The 26,165-nt window shown below is 49.7% G+C and overlaps 1 protein-coding gene across 6 annotated transcripts in view; it reads right to left on the bottom strand.

Moving 5' to 3' along the window:
- The window catches only part of TNRC6C (trinucleotide repeat containing adaptor 6C), a 95,561-nt gene extending 70,006 nt beyond the window's left edge, over positions 1 to 25,555 (bottom strand). For 2 of the 6 annotated variants that reach the window (XM_040456536.1, XM_040456541.1), the window contains exons 1-3: positions 25,504 to 25,554; positions 24,694 to 24,715; positions 7,222 to 7,548 (exon numbers count right to left, since the gene is read on the bottom strand). Coding sequence is in view for 1 of the 6 variants with exons in the window: in XM_040456538.1 (XP_040312472.1) it covers positions 7,222 to 7,548; positions 17,173 to 17,248 (403 nt within the window). In the remaining 5 variants the exon portion in view is untranslated. Of the gene's footprint in view, positions 1 to 7,221; positions 7,549 to 17,172; positions 17,299 to 24,693; positions 24,716 to 25,503 lie in introns of those variants that run through there. The other 4 variants (XM_040456539.1, XM_040456537.1, XM_040456538.1 and 1 more) reach the window with 4 other exon arrangements.
- Positions 25,556 to 26,165: the final 610 nt, after the last annotated feature.

The following is a 26,165-nucleotide window of genomic DNA, read 5'->3' as shown; positions in this document are numbered from 1 at the left end:
CCACCATGTCGGCCGCGCGCCGCCGGGACCCTCCCGCGCAGGCCTGCGGCTGGGCAACCTGCGGGCGCCCGCGGGGCCGGGGGCCGGCGATGCCCTTTCCGCGCCCTTTCCGCGCCGGGAGGTACCCGATTCATCCCCTGCCACGAGGGGGGAGGCACCCACCGAGGGATCTGAAAGCTCTGATTATCTAATTGCAGCTGACACTAAACCGATCTTCCTTCCTCTTTAAATTCTTTCGATTGTCACCCAACGTTTGCACTTGAGGACCGGCTACGGCTACGGCTACGGCTACGGCTACGGCTACGGCTACGGGGCGCACCACCGGGGGGCCCCTCTTCTGTTGTTTTGAAAGGCAGCCAGAAGAATAAGGCCTAGCGCCTACTGGCCGCGTGCAAATAAACGCTGTTCCTTCATAGTGCCTTTTGTTTTCCGTTCCTTCCTCCTTCCCGCTTTCTCTAAACAACCCTGAAACATTTGGCATACCAACACTGGCGATAATATTCTAAACGAGTCCCATATGTAAACTGGCAAGGGTCCAACTTCTTAATTACTTTCCTGCCTCTATCTAAAAAAGATCTAAGTAGCAAACACTACCCTACTGCATATCAATCAAAGCCTCTGTTTATAAATGTACAAAGCAGCCACCAAAACAATACATTGTTCTGCCTTTAGCACAATGAAAAAGACTTTTTTTTTTCAAGCTCTCAAGTGTCTCCAGCTACAGTTATGTGGCAGACTTGCAAAAACATAGTCTGCCTAGAAAACCACATGACAAAATGACATCTTTCTGGAACCTGGATGGTGTGAATCACTGCATTTATCTACTACCACTCATCTTACCAGTTACAACTTTTGCCAATTGGCTAAATGAGCTCCCCTCCAAATTAATACATGAATTAAAAAATCCATTCCCCCCCCCCCCCATTATTTTTTTAGAAGGCCAATGTTTTATTTCAGGACAAATGCTGTTTAAATAGGGAACCCGGAACCAAGGCTGGGGAACCCTGGCTTCTCCGTCTCGTCTCGTTTTGCAGGAGCCCCTCTCCAGCCCGGCAACTTGTATCTCTGTGGAAACCGCCCACGACGGAGGACTGGAGGGAGACCCGGCAAAAGCTCGGCTGGTTCTCGAACACAGGTCATTCTTTATCTCCACATGGCAAAGCACGGCGTCTGCCTCTGGAAGGTTCATAATGTCCCCTACACGTGTAACTGTTCCAAGGGGTCTTTGTCCGTACTGCCTCTTGACTGCCGCTCACCGACCACCAGATCGGGCCACTGGGCAGGCGATGGGCGCCGAGCCAACAGAGACGGGGCCGGCGAACAGATGTATTCCTAGTTAGAACCGCTGGGTCAGGGGACAGGACCACCTAGCGTGTTTATCAGTTCTCCCCAGCTGCCCTCCCCAGAGGCCGCACCAGTTCACATCCCTACCTGCAGCCAGTTGCCCACTGCCCCTCCCCACACTTCCACCTGCAGGGTGTGGTGGTTCCGGAGTCTCGCTGCGAAGACTAATAAACAAGTTAATACGTGTAAAGCACTCGGATCCGGCAAACAGTGAGCGCTCCCTCAATCTCCGGTGCCACAGTGACTACAATAGATTGTCAAGTTCTGGCAACTTGGTACGTGAAGAACGATGTAGCCCTGTTGTTTTCATCTTCGTTTAGGTTTCCCGTGGCCACACGTAACATTCTCTCTCAATGCTCAGGACTCACTTGTAGTAGCTTTATGGTCTGCCAGCCAACAATCTCTGCCCACTCTCCTACCGAACTGGTTTTTTTCCTCGTTGATTTATGGGAATGCTTGGTATTTCCTCTCAGGTTTTATTTGTGGGTTCGTACAAAAATCTGTAACTTTTTTATACATAACTTTGTCGGCCTTTCTTTGCACGGCTTCTTGCTTGACAGAAACCTTCAGGCCACGATGTGGAAATATTCTCCTGTGTCGCCTCTGATGGTTCTCCCGTGCGTTTTGCGTGTGGCTTTCTAGCGCTCCGTTGACCGGGGCCACCGTTTCCCAGGAGTCTGTAAGGCCACGTCATGCTCACCTCGGTCTCCACGCATGCACGTGTCTGTCCGCAGTCTCTCCACTGCATCGCCTCTGTTCGTTTGTTTTGTCTTGCCCCAGTCACACACAGTTGTAATCAATTACTAGGGCATCATTAGCTCTACTGGGTGGTTCATTATTCTTTTAAAAAACGTTCTTGGGGGCACCTGGATGGCTCAGTCGGTTAAGCGTCCGACTCGGGCTCAGGTCATGAACTCATGGTTTGTAAGTTCGAGCCCTGCATCGGGCTCTCTGCTGTCAGCACAGAGCCCGCTCCAGATCCTCTGTCTCTCTCTCTCTGTCTACCCCTCTCTTCTCTCTCTCTCTCGAAAAGAAATGAAAACATTAAAAAAAAAAAAAAAAAAGAATTTCTTGGCTTTTCTATTTATGTACGTTTACTCTCCTAGATGAACTTCCGAATCAGTCTATCAAGTTCGAAAAGTAATGTGCTGGGACAGCTCTGAATGTGGATTTGATGGGACTGGGTCATCACAGTAAGTTTGCTAGTTTATTGCCATGCTCCCTGGCAGTCACCTTTCCAGCCCTGTCTCCTCTTGCTGACCCCGGCACGCCGCCCCCCGCCACGCGGAACCACCTTCATTACCCAACGAGGCTCTCCCTGCGCGCAGGCTGCTCTATCACCTTCCCGACGAATCCAAAACTCAGCTTGTGTCGCCTCCATCAGAAAGCCTTCCTTGGTGGGCGCCCATCCTCAGTCTGGGTTATTGCGCATGTGACACCCCGCCGTTATCTCCGACTGGGCACCCCACCCCACCTGGGCCTCCCTATACTTAGTAGGCATTCAGTACGTGTTTTGCTCGATGACTTAACGCTAGAAGAAACTCTGGAAGGTCAGCCTCTTCTCCCTTGTCAGAGGCATACAAACGGCGTGTGGGACTGCCGCCTAAACATTCGGAGGGAGGAACAAAAGGAAAGAGACAGTGAAAAAGGATGAAGCCAGTGTATCGGTTTGTCAAAATACGGCAAAAACTGGCATTGCGGTTTTTCCATATGAACAAGTGTGACAGATTAATGTAAATTACAAGGTGAATCATAACGAAACTTAAGAGCTGGACTGATCTACTGACATATCCTCTTCAGAAGCATGTGCAACATAAAGGACACGAATGAATTAAAAAATCACTGTCAAGCTGGGTCTCTCTCCATATGCTACCAGCGCCTTCTACACCAGTAGAGAAAACGTATCTACGCTTGCTGGGCTAAAACAAGTGTGACTTCGGCTTTCAACTCTTCAAAACGCTCCCACGTCTCCACCTCCACCGCTCACTGGTATCTGTAAATCCTTTCTGTGTACCGGACGGATGCGATCACGGTCCCTTACTCCAGCGAGGACTGCAACAGTCCCCTCCCCATGGAGGAGGCAGCACTCAGATGGGAGGCAACCAGGATGCTCATGAATGCTGGCAGGTTTGCACCGTGTGACTGTTTAAACCTAAGAGCTATGATAAAGGTGATTCAAAGTCCACCAATTCCTTCCAGGGATATGTAACCTTCTCTAATCTTTGCCAATCACACTAAACCTTTTTTTTTCTTTTTTATCTATTTTGAGAGGGGGAGAGAGAGAGGGATCGTGTGTGCACATGCACGCACGCAAGCAGGGGACAGGTAAGAGAGAGGGAGAGAGAATCCTAAGCATGCTCTGCACTATCAACGCAGGGCCCGGCACGGGGCTCGATCCCACGACCATGAGATCATATCCTGAGCCGAGATCAAGAGTTGGACGCTTCACCGCCTGAGTCACCCGGGTGCCCCCCCCACGAAACCTTTTGGGGGAAGAAGGGTCCACATACTGATACACCTTGTATGTGTGTATTAATTTTTGTGCTGGGCTGAAATAACCCCTTTCCACTTTTCTTTTCACGAGAAACGGTCTGCTCTTAAAATCTGAAGGATAAGTCACGTACCCACTCCCTGCTTGGGTAATTCAATCTTAGTTCCCTGACCGAAGCTTCTTTATGTTTTAACTTAACTTACAGTTGGAGGAATGGAATAATGAGTGAAACTGCGTTTTTCATTTTCATGCAGGTGTGGCTGCGGAGTGGAAACCTGCTTACCCAGAACGAAACACGACGACGATCTACGTGTTACTTAAAATAGAAGTTACACGAACTTTTACTTGAAGCAGTATCTAGGAAAGTTCCAAATGCACCAAGAAAACGTGGCCACTCTTCTGGATTTCACCTGGATATGAATTCAGTGCATAATACGCACCATGAAAAAGAAAAGTTTACAGAACGCTTCATCTCTAGGAAGGTCAGCTAAAATTCCAAAATGTACGCAGGTCACAGAGGGACGAGAGAGCTTTCTTGTGCTGTTGCAGAATTTACTCATTTAAAGATTTTGCGAGTTTAAAAAACGACTGCTGCCCCATCACAGCGTTTCAAAGATGGGCACATACTTGCTGCACTTATGGAGCACTTACTGTATACAAGGCCCTGTGCCGCACGTGAAGCAAATATCTCACCCTCAAGAGTCCTGTGAAGTAGGGGTCCCCCCCATGTCACAGGTGAGGGCTCGAATAGGCAGTGAAAGCGGCTTGGTCGAAGTCACACAGGAGGTCACAGGTCTGGAAACGTTATCAGGCCCGGGGCCTGCAAGCCTGTGTCCTGACCGTGCTGCTGCTGCTTCCTGGCCAATCCCTGTGCTGGTGCCTGAGCAACACGGGGCACGGTGCCAGCGGTGCCTCTGCTGACAAAATCAAGCAAGCGCTCTGGAGCCAGTGTTTGAGTCAGAGATTAAAGGGAAGGGACCTTAGCAACTAGAGGTCCCGAGAGTCTCAGACTTCTGATTTTAGGGGGGAATGAAGTCCTAGCTGGGGGTGTGACCCATGCCAGCTGCCAGGCCTTCCCCCTGGTGCAGAGCTCTTTCCATCCAAAGGAAAGTGAGAAGCTTTCTTTTAAAAAGAAAAATTTTTTTAAGTTTATATATTTTGAGAGAGAGAGAGAGAGAGAGAGACAGAGAGAGAGACAGAGAGAGAGAGACAGAGAGAGAGAGAGAGAGAATCCCAAGCGGGCTCTGTGCTGTCAGTGCAGAGCCCAATGTGGGGCTCAAACTCATGAACCGTGGGATCATGACCTGAGCTGAAGTCGGACACTTTACCGACTGAGCCACCCAGATGTTCAAGAAGGTTTCTTTAGAGGGTACTCTCAACTTGATAGAGAGGTGAGACTCTTACAATTAGCCAGCAAACCATGTGGCTGCACCGTGTGCCAGAAGGGGAGGCTGTGCGTGCAGACGAGGAACAGAGAGAGTGGGGGCAGGGAAGGGGCTTCGTGGGGGCGGGGCGGCAGCGGCCTGGGCAGGCAGGCAGGCAGGAGGGAAGAGACGAGAGGCGATCCGGCGGACACAGGGCTGGTTAGGGTGGGAAGCGGCCACGCGGACTAGGAGGGGCAGCATGGACTGGACAAGACGGGAAGGGCTGTGGCAGCCCGGGAAAGCCAGACCCTGTGCAGCAGGAGCTGGGGAAGCAGGACAGGTTCTGAGGGGGCCCGAACCAGTCAGAAAGGTTCGTCTGGCTACAGGACCAGCAACTGGCGGGAAAGAGATGCGCTCGGTGTAAAAGGAAGACCTCTGCTCAGGAGCCATAAGGCTGCCATTTCTTAGCTTGCTGACAGAGTACCGACGGATTCCATGTTCTGAGCGGTTTTACAGAAAATGCGGATTTATTGAGTCTTCTCTTTTTTTCTAAAGCATAATAAACTGGAAATAGCTTTCTGGAGAAGGGTATTTGCAGAGGCAAATAAGCCAAGGAGACACCAGCGGCAGCTTCTGCACCAACGGCATTTGAAGAGTACCCGGACGCAATACTTCCAACGAATCCTGTGGCAACAGGACAAGCCCTGAAGACAGCAGGTGTTACGCTTCTTGTCCAGGTTCTCAAACTAAGCATCTTCAGCTGATACACCAAGCTGTTTAGGGACAGCCACACGCTCCCTGTGTGTGTTAAGACTGTCCAGAGGACCACCCTCGAGCGTAGAAAGAACGGTGCTCGATTATATAATTGCTTGCGGCGAAGCAGACGGGACTATATTCCTGGCCAATGACTATATTTGATCATTTCTTTTCCTCCTTGCTTTTTGCTGACAATCACTGACCTACATCCCCTCTCCTGGGAATTCAGCAGGTAAGAGTCGGGACTATTTGAAGGGACGTGGCAAAGTGGTCTAAAAAGATTTGTTTCAAATGTATCACAAAGTCGGAGTTTTGTGAAATACTCCTAGAGATACTTTTAAGCCATGTTGGAATTATTCTCCATGTTAAAAGGCAGCACACGAAAGAAAACATTAATATAACTTGTGACATGTTTCTTTTAAATTCCAATCTAGCACAAGAAGCCTCCTTGCTTCTCTAATTACAGACGTGAATTTCACTGCCATCAGCAAATATGGTTTCCATGCTAGAACAAGTGCCAACCGTTAAATCACTGGAAGTGGAAAGATTCAAGAAAATAACGAGAAATGTGGCCGCTGAGCACACGTACTTTGCTCTCTTCCAAAAATTTCTAAAACGTCAGTAAAGAAGTGTTTTCAGTCTGAGTCCACCAGTAAGGTCAAGAAGGCGGGACGAGGAGAGAGAGGCGATGAGAGCTGTCAGCAGTCTGAAGGCTGGAGAGCCAACGGACGAGTGGCGCTTGCTCTCGGAGCCAAGAGAAAGCCGGTGTCCAACCGCAGGCAAGGACGCCGGCAAGGAGCGGGACCCTGGACGCCGCGGGGGCCGAGCCCGAGGTCTGACAGCTTGGGCTCAAAGTGTCTGAACGAGTTCGAGAGCCTCACCCCCGACAGAGCGGGCCCACCCCGGGGCAGCCTGGTGGCCGGGAAGGAAGGGTTACTGAAGGACCCTCCCCGCGGCCTTCTCCGCACCTGCTGTCACAGACTTACGAGGACTCACGTGCAGACCTTTGGCTTCTGGGGAGAAACGAACTCGGCTGACGGAGCTAATGCCATCTCAAGACATATGAGGAACCATACGGAGAAGAAGGCGAAAACAGAACCCAACTTTAAGGTCCGATACAAACGCATCTGGCTAGCTGGCTGGCTCACGCTGTTACACGCACACCGTGAACGGGGACCAAACTACGTCTCTCTGACGAGCGGGCAGCAAGGCTGAAATGGCGCACCGTGGTCAGGTGAAAGGAATGCCTCCCTCTGAGTATTTTACCTGCTTGGAGCTTACTGGGGTGCTGCTGCGCTCCGGCTCCAGGGAGGGGAGGAGGGCTTACGCCTGCGGGCCCAGCACCCTGGGTCGGGCTCACGCTGGCCAGAGCCCCGGCAGGCAACGGCTGGCCTCTCTTTAACAGCTGCTTCTGTTCTTGCTGGCGGAAGCGTGGAGGCACCTCGCGAGGCAGGTAACGGGGCGCAGCCGGCTGCTGGCTGCTGGCGGACGCACGTTTGCCATTGCCGCCGCTCGGCAGGGCGCTGGTGCAAACGCTGGCGGCGGTACCGGCAGGCTGGGGCTGGCTCGGGCAGGTCTTGGGAGGTTCTGGCACTGCAAAGGACAAAACGGAAAGAACCCAGAACTTTAGTAGCCCTCCTGAAGCCCCAACCCAAACCAAGGAAGACACAGCAAAAACCGAGAAGGAAAGGGTCGACGTCGCGCCCGGGAAACGGAACTGGACCGAGGTCCAGGGTGTCAGGCGTGAGACCCGGTTTTCTTACGGACCAACCGGAATTCGGAGCAGCAGGCTTTGGGCCCCGGGCGCCTCGTCTGTGACGTGGGCGATCCCGTTAGGCCGGAGCAGCGGCTCACACCTCGGCTTCGTCAGACTCCACGCAGGGCCGATGAAGGCCCCAGGCCTGCCCCCCACACCCCTTCCGGGGAATTCAGCAGGGTGGAGCGAGGAGGGGGGCTTTGCATTTCTGACAAGGTTCCGCGCAACTCTGATCCGATGCTGGTGGTCCCGGGACCACTCTTTGAGAACCACTGCTCTTGGCGTTTTTTTCAAAATTAAGGGATTTTTGTTTTAATTCTGATGACCACCCCCCCACCCCCACCCCCACCCCCACGCATCCTGCGTTATCCGAATAATTGAAGCATTGGTGGAGCTATCAATAGCACTGAGTGCACTCCGTTAAAGATTTACTTGAAAAGAATGCAAGTGGACTAACGTGCAAATGATGCATTTGAATTAAGCGGAAGCCAAAATGCCGTCTGGGTGTTGCACAAACAGAAGCTCCGCAGTAATTTCAACAGAAACAAGGAGCGGGAGAGCGGAGCGGAGTGGTGACCCTGACAGTAACCAGCAGGCCAAATGCAAAGGAGATCTGCGTAGTCACCTGCACTCCTAAGGGAGCACAGACGCATCAAATGCAAAGAATCTGAGCCTCAAAAGTCATTCCCATCTTGAACCTGAAACGCTAATATCCGAGACATTACATTTACCTTGTTATTTGAAAAAAAAAAAAAAAAAAAAAATTTTTTTTTTCTACGTAATTTGTAAACGTCTTTGTGCAAAACGCGTTTATACCTAGTTTGGTGTATATGTTAAGCGTGTGAGTAACAGTATGAAAAGATGCCCGGTCCACACTGCGGGGAACACAAGCCGTTCCTGTCGGCCTTTACACCACCCACACCGGGGGGGGGGGGGGGGGGGCCCCCCACGGGTGCACCCGGCGCCCTGTGCCGTCTGCACCGTCTGTGTCCACAAGGCCTCGGTCCACTGTTTTTCGGTCGTGCTGCCCAGCAAACCTTTAATCCTAGATGAAGCCACTGTCCACTCTCCACTCCTGACTCAGATCACAGCCAGGTAGTCTGGTGTCATTACGAGTTTACATCCCTAACTGAGGACACCCTCAGTGCTCCCCGGCCGTCCTACAATTTCCTGGGTCTGCCTGGCCCCACTGCTTTCAATGACTCACTCAAAGACCTTGCACTCTGGAGCGGATGATGAAGTCGGACTTTACTTTCCAGAAGAAATAAAAACCGTGAGGCAAAACCTTCAAGTTTCTGCCACTACAAACACACGAGCATCACACTGTTCTCCGTCTCATGCTTCTGATGCTCCCACCTGAGGCAAATACTGTATTTCACCAATTTTAAGACTTAAATGTCTTCAGATGTGAAAAGCATTTACACTGGGATGTGTCTTACTGTTGATGACAGGTCACTCAACTGGCAGTGTTTTTTCCTTCTTGGTATGTGAATACTGGCGCATCCCACAATGAATGGTTTTGGAGAGACAACTGCAAGATGCTGCCCTCCGGCGGTTCCCATCTCGGGGACTTCGCGTGCTTTGGGTCTTAAGCCCCGGACACCCTCCAGAGCAAACACAAAGCCCCGAAGCTTAAGAGTGAGCCTCTGATTGATTCTTTGTTTTGTAAACACAAGTAGGCAAGAGCAGAGATCTAGCCACTTGGGTTTGTGTGGAGAGTGGAGGAAAGCACATGTGCAACTTCTGAGTTGCCCAGGGATTGTGTGTGTGGCCGCTCTCTGCAACGAACTCCTCCTCGTCCCAAATCTCCACCACTGTCAAAGACGGCGACCACCACCACCCTCCTCGGCCCCAATCCCACCTCCCCATTTGTTGCCTCCCCTTCTGTCCAAACTTCTCGGAGGGCCCGTCGGAGCCTCCTCGTGCTGCCTCCTCACCCACCACTGGCCCTTCCCCAGCCCATCTTGCCCTCTACTTTGCGGAAATGACGATCATCCCGCACTTCCTTGATGCTAACATCCAACGCCACGTTCTGAGCTGTCTTCTCCACCTCTCCATTGTCTTCTGCAGTGATGGTCGCTTTGGCCACCCGAAGACACCCTCCTCCTCGGCCTCCATGGCTCTCAAAGTCCTCGCTTGGATTCCTGCTGGCCTCTCGGGCCACTCCTTCCCGCTCCCCTCTGGGGGCTTCTTCTTCTGCCCTTCCTTAAGGTTTTGTTGCAGACTCTCTCTGCTCAGACACTCATCGTGGGTCATCCCGTGTGCACCCATCAGCCCTGTGCTCACCATCCGAGCCCCCTGTGACTTCCAGAGATCTACACCTGGCGGTCTTACAGGCACTTCAAACTCAGCATGCTCCCGGTATTCATCAGCTTCCTCACTCACTTTTCTTCGGAGTTTTGCAATCACGCTCTTGGCCTGTGGCTCTGTGCTGGAAACCTGGGCTCCGCCCTTGGTTCTTCCCTTAATCCACCCCAACCTACCATGAGCCAACCACCAAACCTTGACATTCATAGTTTATCTTAAATGTTCCTTCTAAGTGCCCATCAAGCTCATCTGCCTGTTTCCGTTCCTATTGCCCTGACCAGAGCCTGGCACTCGGCCACAGAACACAATGAGATCTTACTGTTTGTGACAACACGGGTGGATCTAGGGGTATAATGCTAAATGAAAGAAGTCAGAGAAAGACAAACACCGTATGACTTCACTCATATGTGGAATTTAAGAAACAAAACAATCAGAGACAAAGAGACTCTTAAATACAGAGGACAAACCGGTGGCTCCCAGAGGGGATGAGGGTGGGGGGTTGGGGAGAAATAGGTGAAGGGGATGAAGAGCACACTTAGGGGGCGCCTGGGGGGCTCAGTTGGTTAAGCGTCCGACTTCTGCCCAGGTCATGGTCTCGCGATCTATGCGTTCGAGCCCCGCGTCGGGCTCTATGCTGATGGCTCAGAGCCTGGAGCTGCTTTGGATTCTGTGTCTCCCTCTCTCTCTGCTCCCTCCCCAACCTGTGCTCTCTCTACGTCTCTCAAAAAATAAACGTAAAAAAAATAAATAAATAAGAGCACACTAGGATGAGCAGAGTCATGCACAGCATTGCTGAATCGTTACAGTACTTCTGTCTGTCATCCGGCCTCTTCAAAGGATGGAAATGGAAGAAAACGTACCTGAACTCAAAACCTGATGGAGGGGCGCCTAGGTGGCTCGGTCAGTTAAGCACCCGACTCTTGATTTCGGCTCCCGTCATGATCTTACGGGTTGTGAGTTCAAACCTCACGTGAGGCTCTACGCTGACAGTGTGGAGCCTGCTTGGGACTCTCTCTCTCTCTCCCTCTGCCCCTCCCCCACTCTCTCTCTCAAGATAAATAAATATGAAAAAAATAAAACAAAGAAACCTGATGGAGACAACTGGCAAGGGCTCAGAAGCAAAGAACCCAAGCTGACGGGAACCTGAGAAGCCACCGTGTTCACCCTCACCCGCACAGACCCCCAGGGCCCAGGTGAGCTAATAACCAAGATGACACCAGCATCCTCGAGAGGAGAATTCTAATCTCTGACAGCCAGCCACAGCTCTGCCACTAACTACACTGTTAGTATCTTTCCGGAAAGATCAAAGGACAGATTCGGGGCTATTTTTCTTCAAAATATTTCCAGGAAAAGGAATTCATGCTACAGAAACGAAGCAGTGTGATGTAATGAGCGAATGCTGTCAGTCCCTGGTTTCGAAGAAGTACAAAGAACGAATGCTACCAATCGGTAACTATTTTTGAATATAAAACAGCAATTCTAGCATATCTGAATACGGACTATTTCCCCTTTGGATCTGTTCTTATGATATCGATGAATCAAACAGGCATTTTCTGACCAGCCATCCACCCTCTTCAGATACGAACTTCTTCTCCATCTCTCGCCACCCAGAGAGTGGGTAGGGTATCACGACACTGCTCTTCTCAAACTCACCTGCCTCTAAGGTTATCCCTCGATGACAGAGGCTCACGCACGAGTCTACCCCACACATCACTGTTCCAATACAGCAGCAGAACCCAGCCAGGTGATGGGAATCTTAGCCTGATTTAGGGACTGTCGACAAGTCACTGATTTAGAGAACATGAAGACAGCAGCCAAGTAATTTTGGTCTGTCCGAACTCTCTCCCTGAGCTTTCCTCGCCCTAATAAACTTTCCCCTGTTCTTTTAAATGACGGCGACACCTGCTGGGGAAAAGGCAGATAGGAAACCATCCTCTCAGAAAGTTGGGCTTCTTTAGAACAATCTTCTTTCCAAGAAACGGTTTTCTGCCTTCAGTGGCAGTTTTCAGAGGGCACTGTCACAACGGGGTCCAAACGGGTTCTAAGTTCCCGCTACTTCTTTCCCAAGACAGCCAGCTGCAGTATGGGTGGGGAGTTCAGGCCGACCCTTCGGGACAGGAGGGCTGTTCAAACTTCTGCAATACTCTTCAAACCCGGACACCACCCAGCTCCCTCTCGGTGTGTGACGCGGGGCTTGCAGGTCACGGGGACACTGGCCGACCTTTCACTCACACGTGCGGGTAAGCCCTTCCAGAGCCAGCCACTGTTCCAGGCACCGGGCGAACGCCAGAGAAGAGAAAGGGCAGACTCCCACCCGTGGAGCGGACACCGTGGCAGGGCAAGAAGACAAGGACAGAAAGCGCTACACTGTGAGGTGCACGGCAGCAGGGGGCAGGTGGTGCGGGGAGTAAGGGGTCAAATCACAGTTCACTTTCTCTGCCCAGCATTCTTTTTACCCCCCAGACTGTGTCTTACCCTCACGTACCCTCTCCATGTTTATTTACTTGGGACAATTTAATGAGTATACTGGGTATACCGTGGAAAATACACACAGTTCCCGTCCTTGTAGTTTATAATCCAGTAAGAGATTGTAACGATTCCACAGACACACAAGTCGTGGGAAGCCCGATACGAGTAACAGTGGGACAAAGGATCTAACTCCTGTGAGGCAGTGACAGTCAGGCCGGGCCTGGAAAACTGGTGGCCGGGTAAAACGTGTGCGCCTGAGCCGGTGTGTGGGTGTGGGGTCTGCGGGGGCTGTGGGGTCTGCGGGCTCACACCTACCGGCCGGCGCGGTGCAGGGAAAGGTCCTGACCGGAGAGGGAGCTTCTGTGCTCTCAAGGACTGACACGAGGCCAGGGTGACTGGAGCTCGGTGCCCGAAGGGAGGGCTTCTGGGCCTGAGGCTGGAGAGGCAGGCGCAGGCTTTGCAAGGGTTCTGGAATCCATCCAGCGATGGCTGGGAGAGCACGTGGGGCGGCCTGACGGAAGGCTGCTCCGCGGTGTTTCTGTTCCGGCTGCAGCCTCCAGTTCCAGGGAGAAGTTCTCCAGGGAAAGGCTCCTTCGGTTACAAGTTCACGGGGTCTCGATACACTCTTTCACTGCTATTTATTTATTTATTTATTTATTTTTATTTTTATTTTTTTTTAACGTTTATTTATTTTTGGGACAGAGAGAGACAGAGCATGAACGGGGGAGGGGCAGAGAGAGAGGGAGACACAGAATCTGAAACAGGCTCCAGGCTCTGAGCCATCAGCCCAGAGCCTGACGCGGGGCTCGAACTCACGGAGCGCAAGATCGTGACCTGGCTGAAGTCAGACGCTTAACCGACTGCGCCACCCAGGCGCCCCTCTTTCACTGCTATTTAAACTCCACAAGCAGGTGACCTTGATCAAGACCCTGTCTGTGCAGGCTCCGGAGCCAGGGGATCCCGTCTGCTTGGCCGACGTCGCCTTCACAGGCAAGGGAGACAACACAGCAGCCAGTGCCCACGGCAGCAGTCCCCTCCTCGCTCCACTCTAGAAATTCTGCGGGGCCCCCCGTGGGAGGTTAGGTCCCCACCGCCGTCCACCTTCCGCTCCTCACCAGGGGCTCGACAGAACCGGGAGCATGAGAGCACAGGGCACCCAGGGCACCAAGGCGTTTCCACCTTGCTGCCCAAGTCATACTACCAAGACCTTCTTTTCTTTAAAAACGCGTCCGGCTCTGTGCTGACAGCTCCGACTCTGTCTCCCCCTCTCTCTCTGCCCCTCCCCCACTCACACACACACTTTCTCGCTCCCTCTCTCAAAAATAAATATTTAAAAAAATTTGGAATTATCAGATGGACAAAAAAGCACAAAGACTGAATAATCAACAAACCTTCATGTATCCAATCTCCAGTTTAAGAAATAAAATGTCACCGATTCCACCAAAGCCCCATCTTCCCCTCCCTGGATGTACACCCTGAAGAGATTCTCACCACGAGCAACTTGGGATTTACCATTCCCACGCACCTCTCCAGAGATACAGTGTAGTGGCTACGAGTACGGACCTGGGGTTTAAACTTCAGCTCTGCCCCTTTACCGGCGGGTGACCCTGGGTAAGTTACTTAACCTCTGTGTCACTCAGTTGTGCCATCTGCGAAGTGGGGGTAAGTGGAGGATAAAACAGAGCACCTCCTCGAGAGGCTTCTCTGAAGGCCGAATGTTACTATAGGTAAAGAACTGTTCAGAACAACGTCTAGCATATAGTAAGTGCGCTGTGTTTATTATGTTAAACAAAAAACATGCCACGTGACACTTAAGGACACTGAGGCAGACTCCACTCAGGACCGTCGTGCGGGCGTAGGGACCATGTGAGGGGATGTGCAGTGGGGGAGACAGACAGGGCTCATACCCGAGTGCAGCGGGGACAGGTGGGGATTTACGGTGAGGGAGCAGGAGGAGGGCAGCGGGCGGAAAATCGCTACGAGGACAATACATCACGGGGCAGGGGGCTTCTGTCTGATCCGACCCAGCAGGATTGTCAGCAGGATTCTGGCCGGAGGCGGGCCGGGGGGGTCAGGGGTCACCCAGGGGCCGGGGGAGGATGGGGAACCCAGTCAGGTATCTGGGAAGCGGAGGGTGGTTCTGTGAAACTGACTCAGCAGGGTTCTTGCTAAAACTGGATTTGACAAGGAAGTTCGCGGATGGGGCTGCCAGACGGTTCAGGAGCCTGAATGAAGTTTTGGTCAGCAGTCCTGGTCAGTCTTTTTTATTTTTTTTAATGTTTGTTTATTTTTAATTTTTTTTTCAACGTTTATTTATTTTTTGGGACAGAGAGAGACAGAGCATGAACGGGGGAGGGGCAGAGAGAGAGGGAGACACAGAATCGGAAACAGGCTCCAGGCTCTGAGCCATCAGCCCAGAGCCCGACGCGGGGCTCCAACTCACGGACCGCAAGATCGTGACCTGAGCCGAAGTCGGACGCCCAACCGACTGCGCCACCCAGGCGCCCCTATGTTTGTTTATTTTTGACAGAGAGAGAGAGAGAGAGAGAGAGAGAGAGAGAGAGCGCGTGAGAGAGCGCGCGCGCGCGCGCGAGCATGAGCGGGGGAGGGGCAGAGAGAGGGGGAGACACAGCATCCGAAGCAGGCTCCAGGCTCCGAGCTGTCAGCACAGAGCCCGACGCGTGGCTCAAACCCACGGACCGTGAGATCATGACCTGAGCCGAAGTCGGACGCTTAACCTACTGAGTCACCCAGGTGCCCCAGTCCTGGTCAGTCTTAATAATCCTTCTCACTCCTCTTCCTCCTCGAGGAAGCAGCGGGAAGGACTTTAGGCTGATGAACAAAAACGCAAAGTCACGTGACGTGAACTGCAATTAATGAACTAAAGAAGGGAGGAAGGCAGACAGAGACTCTGACAGAAGTGACCATGGTAAGTTAGCACAGGTACGGACATCTGTACTCCTGACTGCAGGGTCAGATCTCTAGCCTGGCCCTAAACTTCCCACTTCATTTGGGTCTCACATCTCCACCGTCTGGAAAGTGTCGAACACCACACAGAAGTTAATCAACAGTCACCCATCCCAGCATTTTAAAAAATGTTACCGGGCGGTCGTCAGAGCCGTCTCTGCCTGCCCCCCTTCTCCAACACGCACACCAGCAGCAGGACTCACAGGGGTCTGGCTCATGGCTGCAAGGAGGCCTCAGTTGTGGATCAGGCCCGTCAGATGCATGTGCCCGTGCAATCCGGCAGCCAGTGACCTGGCTGCTCTCTGCCTGCTGCACCGGCTCCAGCCATAAGCACAGCCCTGAGGACGGTGGACGTTTGCTGCTGTGTCGGGTCCTAGTTCCCAATCACGACCCCTCAGGCAGGGAAGCGATAGTGTTGATGGCCGCTTCCCGATCCCTGGGCTGCAGTGGCGACACGGTGCCGGTGCCCGTGAGGCCTCCTGACTCTCCCAGGGAGCAGCTCTCTGGGATGACTCTGTGGGGAATCTGCTCTGGAGGCCCAGCCTAGGGGGGTGCCCCTCTCCCTTCCCTCACAATGATTTTACAAGCATCTTGTACTTAAAAACAGCTAGAGTGGTTTCTATACACTTCTACTGAACTCTGATTAAGACCAGATTTTGGCGGGGGTGACTGGGTGGCTCAGTCAGTTGAGCATCCGATTTTGACTCAGGTCACAATCTCTCGGTTCATGGGTTCGAGCCCTGCACTGGGCTCTGTGCTGACGGCTCAGAGCCTGCAGCCTGCTTTAGATTGTCTCCCTCTATAAATGCACATTAAAAAAAAAAAAAGACCTGATTTTTGTTTTTAGCAAGTAGTATATGCAACTCTCTCACCTTGACAACGTCATGGTATGTGGTCATGACCTAGATATTCCACAGTGGTCTCCTTATAACGGCATTTACTGAAATGGGACCTCCTTACACACGCCCTCCGTTAGAGTCTCATGGGCTACCGCAATCACCCTAAAGCACACTGGCAGGTGAGCATGGAAAGTAACCTTTTATAGATAAACGCCAAGCTGGAGGGACATGTTAACATACCTTATTTCTGAAATTTGGATGCACCTTACAATTAGTGTATAAATTTAATATAGTTTCATTAGCCCTCCAACTGCACCCGTATGGAAGACATTATCAGATCAATGATGTTCCAGAACTGGTGGCATCTTAGAAGTTAAGAAATAAGGGCGCCTGGGTGGCTCAGTCGGTTAAGCGTCTGACTTCGGCTCAGGTCATGAACTCACGGTCTGTGGGTTCGAGCCCCGTGTCAGGCTCTGGGTTGACAGCTCGGAGCCTGGAGCCTGCTTTGAATTCTCTGTCTCCCTCTCTCTCTCTCTGTTCCTCCCCTGCTTGCTTGCATGTGTATGCTCTGTCTCAAAAATAAACATTAAAAAAATTAAAAAAAAAAAAAAAAAAAGAAGTCAAGACATAGAAGTTTTTTGCATGATAAAGCATAGAATTTCTCTTCCATACAGATACCACATGATGGCAAAAGAAAAATACTCAAAAATCATGCATTAATTCTAGCTATTTCAGAATCCATACTCAAAGATGTAGAGCTCTTAAAAATTTTAATTTACATTTACTGAAATCTATATAAAAGAGAACTATTTTCCAGGCCTAAGAGAATCTGTGATTCCAAGGAAGATTTTCATTATTACGATCTCTTCTGCAACCTACACAGCAGCAAACGCGGCAGCAAGAAGTTCCTTAGAACAAGAGGCGAGGGGAAGACGCTACGTGCAGGAGGGTCCATCTGCTGTGTTTACTGGCAGCCCCGGCGGGGTACCAAGCCCTGGCCTTCTGTGTGTTCTGTTGACGGCTTCTGGCCGATCCGTCACCATGGCAACTTGGGGAGCTCAACTCAAAATGAGCACAAACTCATTAACTACTAACTACATTATCTTAGTGCCTGTTGCTAATGAGAGAATGCTGTTTAGAGATATTTTCTATTCTAATGTATTACAGTTACCTCTCTAAAAAAGCATGAAATTAAATTAAATGCTACTCTTGGTACACCAGACTGGATAATATGAATGTTAAAGTAAATTTGCTTTAATAATGACTGCTAACAGTAAGAATCGTTTTATTAGAAGATTACTTTGTTTTGGTCCTTGGATTCTTCTACTCTCAAGAAATGAACACACAGGCAATTATCATACAGGCAAATATTTCCAACCTCTTTTAAGCAACAGCCAGCAGATTTAGAAGATCCAAGTAGAAAAATTTGATAACAGCATATGTTAAAGCCAAGTAAACAATACAGCATTAATATATATTGGCTTTTCTATCACCTTTTAATAGGGAACACTGGGGATATGAATATGTCCCCAGATGAGGCAACACACTGGACAGACATGAAGGGTGAACAGAGTCCCCTGAGCACAGAGATTCTCGGCTCTCTCACCTCCAGCCTGACCTCGTCTCTTTCCATACTCAATCATCTGGAACTGAACTAGCTCTTGAAAAACAGCAGATCCTAAATCTCATGAAACACAGAAGGTTTAAGTGGAATTATGTCTGAAATGTATTCTCTTAGGGCATGCTTACTGCCTCGTGTGGCTGGACCGCACGTGGGCGCGCGCCTGCGTGCGTGTGTTTTCTGTAATAAATGTACAAATTGTGGAACAGCGTCGATCCTGGGATGTTTATCCTCCAGAAGTGCAGAATCCTACAACCTGCCAGAAGAGGGAGCCCGAGACAGACTGTGCCAACATTCAGTGGGAGGAGGCTGGGGAAGGGGAGGCAAACCGGCCACATCGCACATGGGTTTTGAAAAGGAATATCCCACCTCCACGTGCCCTGTGCACACCGGGTCCCCATCCACCTTAGCCTCAGTGACGCCACTCTCCCCCGTGGCCGACAATTCACCTGCCGTGCCAGCTCTTTGTTTGGTTCCGGAGAATGCCACCCCAGCCGGCCAGCCTTTGCAAATGCCGTTCCCTCTCTCTGTGGGCGCCCTGGAGTCCCCTCTCTGCTCTCCCCGGCCTAGCTAGCTGCCTCCTCTCCATCCTTCAGATCTCAATTCAGGCTTCACTCGGGATGCCTCGGCCCCTCGCAGCCCGGTTCCGATTCTTCTGTTCTACGCTCTCATTAAACAACGTTCCTTTCCGTCACAGCAGCCGTCCCAGTCAGCGACGACACGGACAGCACCGCGGCTGAGGTTTCTGCCCGTTCCCCGTTAAGACTCTCCCCTCCGGGAGGGTGGGAAGCCTATCTGTGTCTTTAAATCTCTCCCCCGACAGTGAACAGTGCCGGCCACACAGGAGGTATTCGGTAAAGCAGCCGCCGGAACAGATGAGCCCGGTCAGTCTCCAGGCTCTGTCTGCCCCGCACCACGACCCTTCCTCTCTGCCCACCCCGCGCCACACAGTCATCAAGCAGGCAGCGGTCTAAATGTACCCGCTGCCCCCAGTTCTCTCGCCACCGTCGGATTCATCTTCGATCTGGCACGCTCCGTGGTCCTTCTAAAGTGTGAACCTCATTGATGTCACTCTCCCATTCAAAATCTCCAGTGGCGCCCTCTGGTCTAAAAGGCCACACCTGGAGTCCCAACATGGGCCCTGTGGGCCTCCCTGCCCTCCACCTCTCTAGTTTCAACTCACTGTTCGTGGTAGGGCAGGCTGGTGAGAGGGGCCTCACGGGTGGGTTCAGGATGGCTGGGATAAGGCACCCCCCCACCTTGTGTCACGTGCACAGCTGACTTGGGGACAACCGGGAGAGGGGCCAGTCCCAGCCTGTGTTTATCTCATTCTAAACCACTATTTGCCTTTCCCCCAGTTTTCCCACTTATTTTTAAAAACAGGCCATCTTTTCTTCCAGGGATATAAATATTGAATGAAAAGTGAAATGTACTTAAATCCTTTCAGGAACAAGACGTGGGATAAATAAAACACAACCCCCGGAACATTTTATGGAGTTCATTTGCTTATATATCTAACCTATCTCTTTGAGAACAGAGAATTTATCTCTGTCTGGTGGATATTTGTTCATTGTCTAATTAATGAACTAAGTTGACAACTCTAGGTAGCAAAAGGTGACTAACCACTCCTTTATTAATGCAATCTTTAGTAGACGTGTTAAAAGCTAGATAGAACGTGATCACAACTACTGTATTTTCTGAAATTACTGTATTACAAATGGCCGCACACATAGAAAGAAAGGACAACGACTGAGGCGTGAAGAAAACTAAGCTGCCATGATGAGTCTCTCTGCCCAGCTCTAGAGGCCAATTTAATATTAGAAACCAATCAGGAATAAGAGAGCAAATAACTCAGCTTTTTAAAAGGTAGCAAAATGTTTGACTAATTCGCCAAAGATACGTGGAGAACAAAAAAGCACAGGAATGACATGCAACACCATCAGCCCTTCCAGATATCCAATCAAGGGCACAATGAGAGATCACCACCCACCTATTAGAATGGCTACCAAAATCGAGACTGATTTTCCAAGTGTTGGTAAGATATAGAACCGGGAAGGGGTGTAACCACTTTGAAACGTTTTGCGGTTTCCTCGAAGGGTAAAGCCGTATCTCCTCCAAGATCCGGCCGTTCTATTCCTACACATCGACCACACAAACAATCATAGCAAATGTCCATACAGAGACTTCGATATCAAAGTTCGTAGAGGCTTTATTCACGGGAGTTAAAAACTAGAAGCAACTCAATGTGCCCACGAATGGGTAAATGGACAAACTGTGATGAACCCAAACAATGGAACTCTGCTCGGCAATGAAGAGGAGTGAACTGCTGATACCCACGACAGGGACGAAATCTCTAAAGCATAACTGAGGGAAAGAAGCCAAGAGTGAATCCCGTGTGATTCCGTTTCCCTAACGAGAGTCTCGGAAAGAAAACCCGCGGTAGTGACGGGAAGCAAATCAGCAAACGTTTGCCTACGGACCGATGGAGGCGGGGAGGGCATGAGAAGTGGCTAGGAAGGGCCGGGGAAACCTTCAGGAGTGGTTTCATTGCGGGGATGGTTTCCAGGCTCGCACGCGCTGAAACTTACGAAACACGTGCAGTTTACTGTGTGCCAATTTAAATCAATAAAGCTGTTTAAAAAAAAAAAAAAAAAAAAAAAGAAAGTAATCTGTTAAGTGATTTCTCCGAGAGCAGATTGTCAGCTTCCTTTGGAGCTATAAACTGTAACTTTCGCTAAACTTGGAACTGCCTTTATGTTTAACGTTTGGCTTAGTTAAGCTAAACGGGGATGTGGACTTTCAGTTCGTCGGAGACTCACCAGAAGGGCCTGCAAGGAGATGTTGTCAAAGGGCCTGTAACAGAAGCAGCGTGCGGCTTCCCAGCCACCGGCGGATATTCCCTTCCTTCTAAGTCTGAGGGGGAACTTCTACGCATGTACCCGCTTAGCTGTCTTTCCCTCGATAATTTCTATCCTTTTAAGCTGCCTACGTATTAGGGGAGAAGTACCACACCTTAATACACTTTCTTTCATTCCCATGGAAAAAATAGGAATGCATTTATTATATCTTCCTTCTCCAGGGATTTAACAGAAAAATTAAACAATTACCTTAAACACGGTAACATGGCTAAAGAGAGGTATCTAATATTTAAAATCCTGTAAGATACCATCCCATAAAGATCCCTCACAAACTGAATCCCTTAGGAATTTCTTTCAGCCTCACTTGACAAGACCCTAAGTTACTTCCTAAAATGAGCGATTACACTGACCATAGATATACGATGTTGATGTGTCCCTCACAGGACAGTACGATATATATATATAACTGGCAGCCGGAAGATGAAGTTCTAGTGTTCTGCCCCTAATTACAGCTGTCCAGACACAGACTAAGTGCTTAACCTCTTTGAACCTCATTTCCTAATCAATGAAGGAACTGGAGAGTCTCTAAGGATCCCTCACCCCCTAAGATTTTATTAATTTTGTAGACAGGCAAACAAAACGCCATATTTTATAAACCATACTATGCCGAGCACGCTAACTAGACTTTTAGCTACTGCTTCTAAGAGTAGCTCATACACTCAAAATAATATCTGCTTTGGTTATGTGGATGTGAACGTGAATACACGTGAACTCAGGGAACCTGGCCAATTTCACCACACCGTGTAATTCAGGAACACACGGACGTGACGCCTGATGAAAACAAACCGCTGAGTGTTGTGCTGAGCAAATAGCTCAGGACCGAGTGAACCGCAATCGGCCAGCGCCGCCGAAGAGGAGGGCCAGCTAACCGGTGAGGTGCAGAGGCTGGGTTCTCACTTCCACTCGTCCGTATCTACACCCGACTACGAGCCTGGGAAGGCGCGCTTCCAGCTTCACTTCTCACCTGCATTCGTACTGAGAGAAACACACGTTGAGAACGAGCCTTAACAGGACTACAGCACAGTGCGTATCATCTGTGACCCCCCCCAAAACCTCTGTCACTCCGCATAAGGCTGCCGAGAGCATACGGTTTCAACTGATTTACGTTAACAAAAGCTCATAAAGATTTTCGTAAAATTAGCATTACAAATTGAATGCATGGCAGAGTTGAATACCCGATCGCAAAACTTAAATTATAGTCCATCCTTTGAAGCAAGATTAGGAGACTAATCAGAATGTGTGAATTTATTACAGTATATGACTCAAAACCATAAAGCATTAATCATATGGAGTTTGAGCCACATTGGGTCATCAAGATACTCGCTTTCATACATGATATAATGAACTGAGCTTCTTGTATGAAAACTTATCTATTTTATGAACTTTAGGAAATCTGGCCAAAACCAATAAATTAAATTACTTCACATTTATGGATGTTATAATTAATCCTAAAAAAATTAAATTCATAAAAGACCCAGAACACAATAACAGACAATTTGGGCTCACAAAGTCATCACATCACATAGAAAGCTATTGTTATCTGTGCCCAAATTAAGAGCAGCGCCCAAAATAAAGAAAACAGATCACTGATTACCGAAGCAAAACCCATTAAAAAGCGTCAGGTGCTCAGATGGCAGAAATACAATACATAGGTTGGTGGTATCTCACGACAGGGTCATGTCTGACTGCCAGCCCCCAGCTACGAGAGCACCCCGAGTCTCACCGAGCGTAACAAGTCACTGTGTTCCGCTCCCTCTCCCTCTAGTCACCAATAATGCAAAGCGAGCGTTTCACAGAATTTACAAAAAACAATTTTGCTTGTGAGCAGGCTCACACGAAGGTTTTCCAAGTGCTGAGTGCAGTTCTTTGAGGGGCAGGGGCCGAGGGGAGTGCTCATCAGGGAAAGGGCAGGCCCAGCCTGTGGTGCCCAACACGCACGGCCAGTCAGAGATTCAGAACCACCTTCCTGCAGGCAGTTAATTTCCATTTGAGCCAGTAATAGGGGAGCACCTGAGAAAAATGTAAACCTTGATACTGCTCATATTCATTAATGAATTACCTAACAGCACTGTTAGGTTATTTATAATTTAAAACGCCTTTTTTCGTTGTTTAGAAGACATCAATAACCATTACTATTACGTGTGCCGAGGCTAGTTATAGTTAGTACAGCTGATGACAAATTGGACCCAAAGGAGCAGTAATTCAGAGGAGAGAAAAGGTGAGCATAAAATACCAGCCGAGTTTGGGGTGTGCAATGGCAACACGCATCAGAACAGTAACGGGAAATGATAACTCCGTGTAGTGTGGCAGGACCACGTAACTCACGATCACTGCACAACCAAAAGCGGTTTGTTACTATCTGAAGAGACAACGATGACAACAGAATACAGCCGAGATTGAATCGGGTTATAAAAGCTTCCCAGAATGTTTTAAAAAAGAAAAAAAAGGGGGGAAGTGGGGGGATTCAGAACAACGATCCTGTAGTCGCAAGAGGTGAGTGTTAAGAAACCACTGTTTCTTATTCAAGATGGTCACTGCCAATACAACTATGCACCACGACCCCTTGGACCTTCTGGAAAAGTGTGATATAAACTCCCACTGCTTCTCAGAGTAGAGAAAAATGTCCTTTTTGAGAACCAGGCTGCCGCTCAGTATTGACTCGATAGGAAGTCCCAGGCGTACTGCGACCCTGGTGCAGGGACTCGGAGGCCCGCTGCACGGGGGTCAGAAGCCCAGGCCCTCTCCGGTCTGCTCCGTCCACGAACTGCTGGCCAAGTGCGGGCCACTTAACTCGCGCCATCAGCCTGTTTCTTCACGGTAAACTAACACCTGCTCTGCTCAGGCATGCAGTTCAAATGAAGTCATACACACAGATTTTGCTTTGGAAGCTAAGACGCCAAACAAAAGTAGGGTCTTAACAGTGGTACCACCCGAAACGGCACCCCGCTAAGTGTTTACAGCGTGTGTACATGCTTGCGTGTGCTCGCGTGTGTGACTGTGCACACGTGACGGTCCAACAGAAACTCTAACAATCGTAACCATTCATTACAGCTAACCCTTACTGAGCACCAACTGTATGCCGGGCCCTGAGCCCGTTCCCTACATGGTCTCACTGGATCTGCACAAGCAGCTTTACGAGGTGGGAACCATGCGCTCACCAGCTTTCTCATTTTAAACAGGAGGTGCTCGAGGTTGACAAGTGAGGTCGCCGGCCCCAAGTTACAGAGCTGGTGTGTGCGGATCCCGCACGCGCACGCGCCACCGGACTGTCCCCGATGAGAGTACGCACGGAGTGAAGCTCGTGGCGTGGCTGCCGCTTCGCTCCCTTTCCAGCAGATCCCAGGGATGCCCAGGTTCCTGAGGGAACTACGTGCGTTTGCAACACCCACAAGGCAGTCATAAGCAAAGTCTGGACTCAAAATAATAAAGAAATCTTTTCTGTATCAGTAAGCAAAGAGGGAATAAGAAAAGAATAGACCTCTTTTTTATTATAAAGAGTCAGCAAAGAGACAGTGGAAGCTTCAAAAATTTCAGTATCTTTCAGTCTTATTCAAACCGGATCAACATTATCAGCTTAGTCCTTGTTAGGTGGAAAGCAAACCAAAGGAAAATGAAAAAGCATTTCTTAGAAAGCGAATACAACGTTCTTTAAGCATTTTCAGGTCAAACAAATGCCAATGAAATACAGATGGAAAAACAGTGGTAAGTGAAGAATTTCACAGTGAATAATAAAAGAAGATTCAAAAGATTCAAAGGGTTAGAGTCTTTGTTTCTGACTACCAATTAAAACGAGAGTCACCCTCATCATAAAAAGTCTGCTGCTGCAGTAAAATGTACCGCCCGCAAATAAAATAAACTTACCTTTGGTTTTTTGATCAGCAGCCTGAAAAAGAAAAAATCAGAAACTCTTTAGGAATAATAACGCGTAGAGTGTGCACATCTATGAAAGTTTATACACAGACTTTAATACTGTAAATTTTAAAAATGAGTTTTTGCCCGGGTGATTTATTAAAATTTATTAATGAGAAAAATGTGTAATTGCCTACATGCTATCACATGCCAACAGTGATCTCAAGACCAAAACAACCACCTATCTGGAAGCTCATCCGAGCTCTGTATTTTAATACAGACTAAAAAGGATACAGTTTAAATCACAAGATACATTAAACCAGGCAAGAACAACAAATGGCATAACTTGGTGTGTTGTGTTAAATGCCATAAAATTCCAAGTGTGACCGAAAGATTTACAGTAGGACTTTCAATTCTTAACATTTACTAACAGGATTTATAAAAGAACCTTGGCCAAATCTGCGAAACTGACTTCTAGCTTCCCTGGCCAAATCAGTTACGCGGCCCTTTCCTCACTTCTCAGACACGACTGCCCTGGACGGGGCGCCATGAGCGAGGAGCGCGGACATTCTTTAGCGGCCAACAACGAAAACCAGACTCCTTTCAAACGCCGCTCTGCCACTTCTAGCCCCTGAAGACAGATACTCTGTGGCTGTCACCCCATTTCCGTTTCGCTAGTATGACACCTATTTTTTGCTCATCCAAGATTTGGCGTATTGCTTTTTGGAGGTCATCAAATGAAACTCTGTAACATAATGGCTGTGACGGGGCAAATGAGGCACGTGGTGATTACAGTCAATGGGGTGCTAGTTCTGGCCAAACCTTTTTCTGAGCACCTTCCTTCTTTTTCTTTTCTTCCTGCTTTTTCTTTTTCTTTTCTTCCATCAAACGTTCCTCTTTTTGTGTTTCTTGTTCTTTCTCCCTGTTCAACATAAAGAAAGATGGCATTAGTATAAAGTCCCTCTTAAACCAAATGGTATGCAGAAGGGCTCTCTGAGAAGAGGCACTAAAAACGGGGCCACTTCTCTGGGGCCACGGCCAGTTGTCCTGAGCGCACTAGTGGTTCCGTGGCTGTTCATTCAGCCCACGTGTCAAACGCCATGCTTCCAGAAGGCAGTGTGTTAGGCGGTGAGGGCACGGCCTACAGTAAGACTGCTCATACAGCCCGGCCCCAGGCCTGCGTCCCTCTGCTCAGGAGCCTCGCCGTCAGCACCCCCGAGGGCACCGATCAAAAACGCAAATTCCTGGGTTCCACCCTAGCCCGAATCAGAACCTTCGGAGAGGATTCTTTTTTTAAGTTTTTCTTTCTTTATTTTTGAGAGAGGGAGGAGGAGGGAGAGGGAGAGCGACAGGAAGGCAGGAGCGGAGAGAGAGAGGGAGACAGAGAATCAATCCCAAGCAAGCTCTGTGCTGTTAACGCAGAGCCCGACGTGGGGCTTGAAGTCTCCAACCGTGAGATGGTGACCCGAGCTGAAATCAAGGGT

This window comes from Herpailurus yagouaroundi, unplaced genomic scaffold, assembly GCF_014898765.1.
Source record: "Herpailurus yagouaroundi ecotype Mexico unplaced genomic scaffold, PumYag 217, whole genome shotgun sequence".
NCBI classification, from domain to species: domain Eukaryota; kingdom Metazoa; phylum Chordata; class Mammalia; order Carnivora; family Felidae; genus Herpailurus; species Herpailurus yagouaroundi.
The sequence above is the reverse complement of the archived record's forward strand: the minus strand, read 5'-3'. Positions and strand labels throughout refer to the sequence as shown.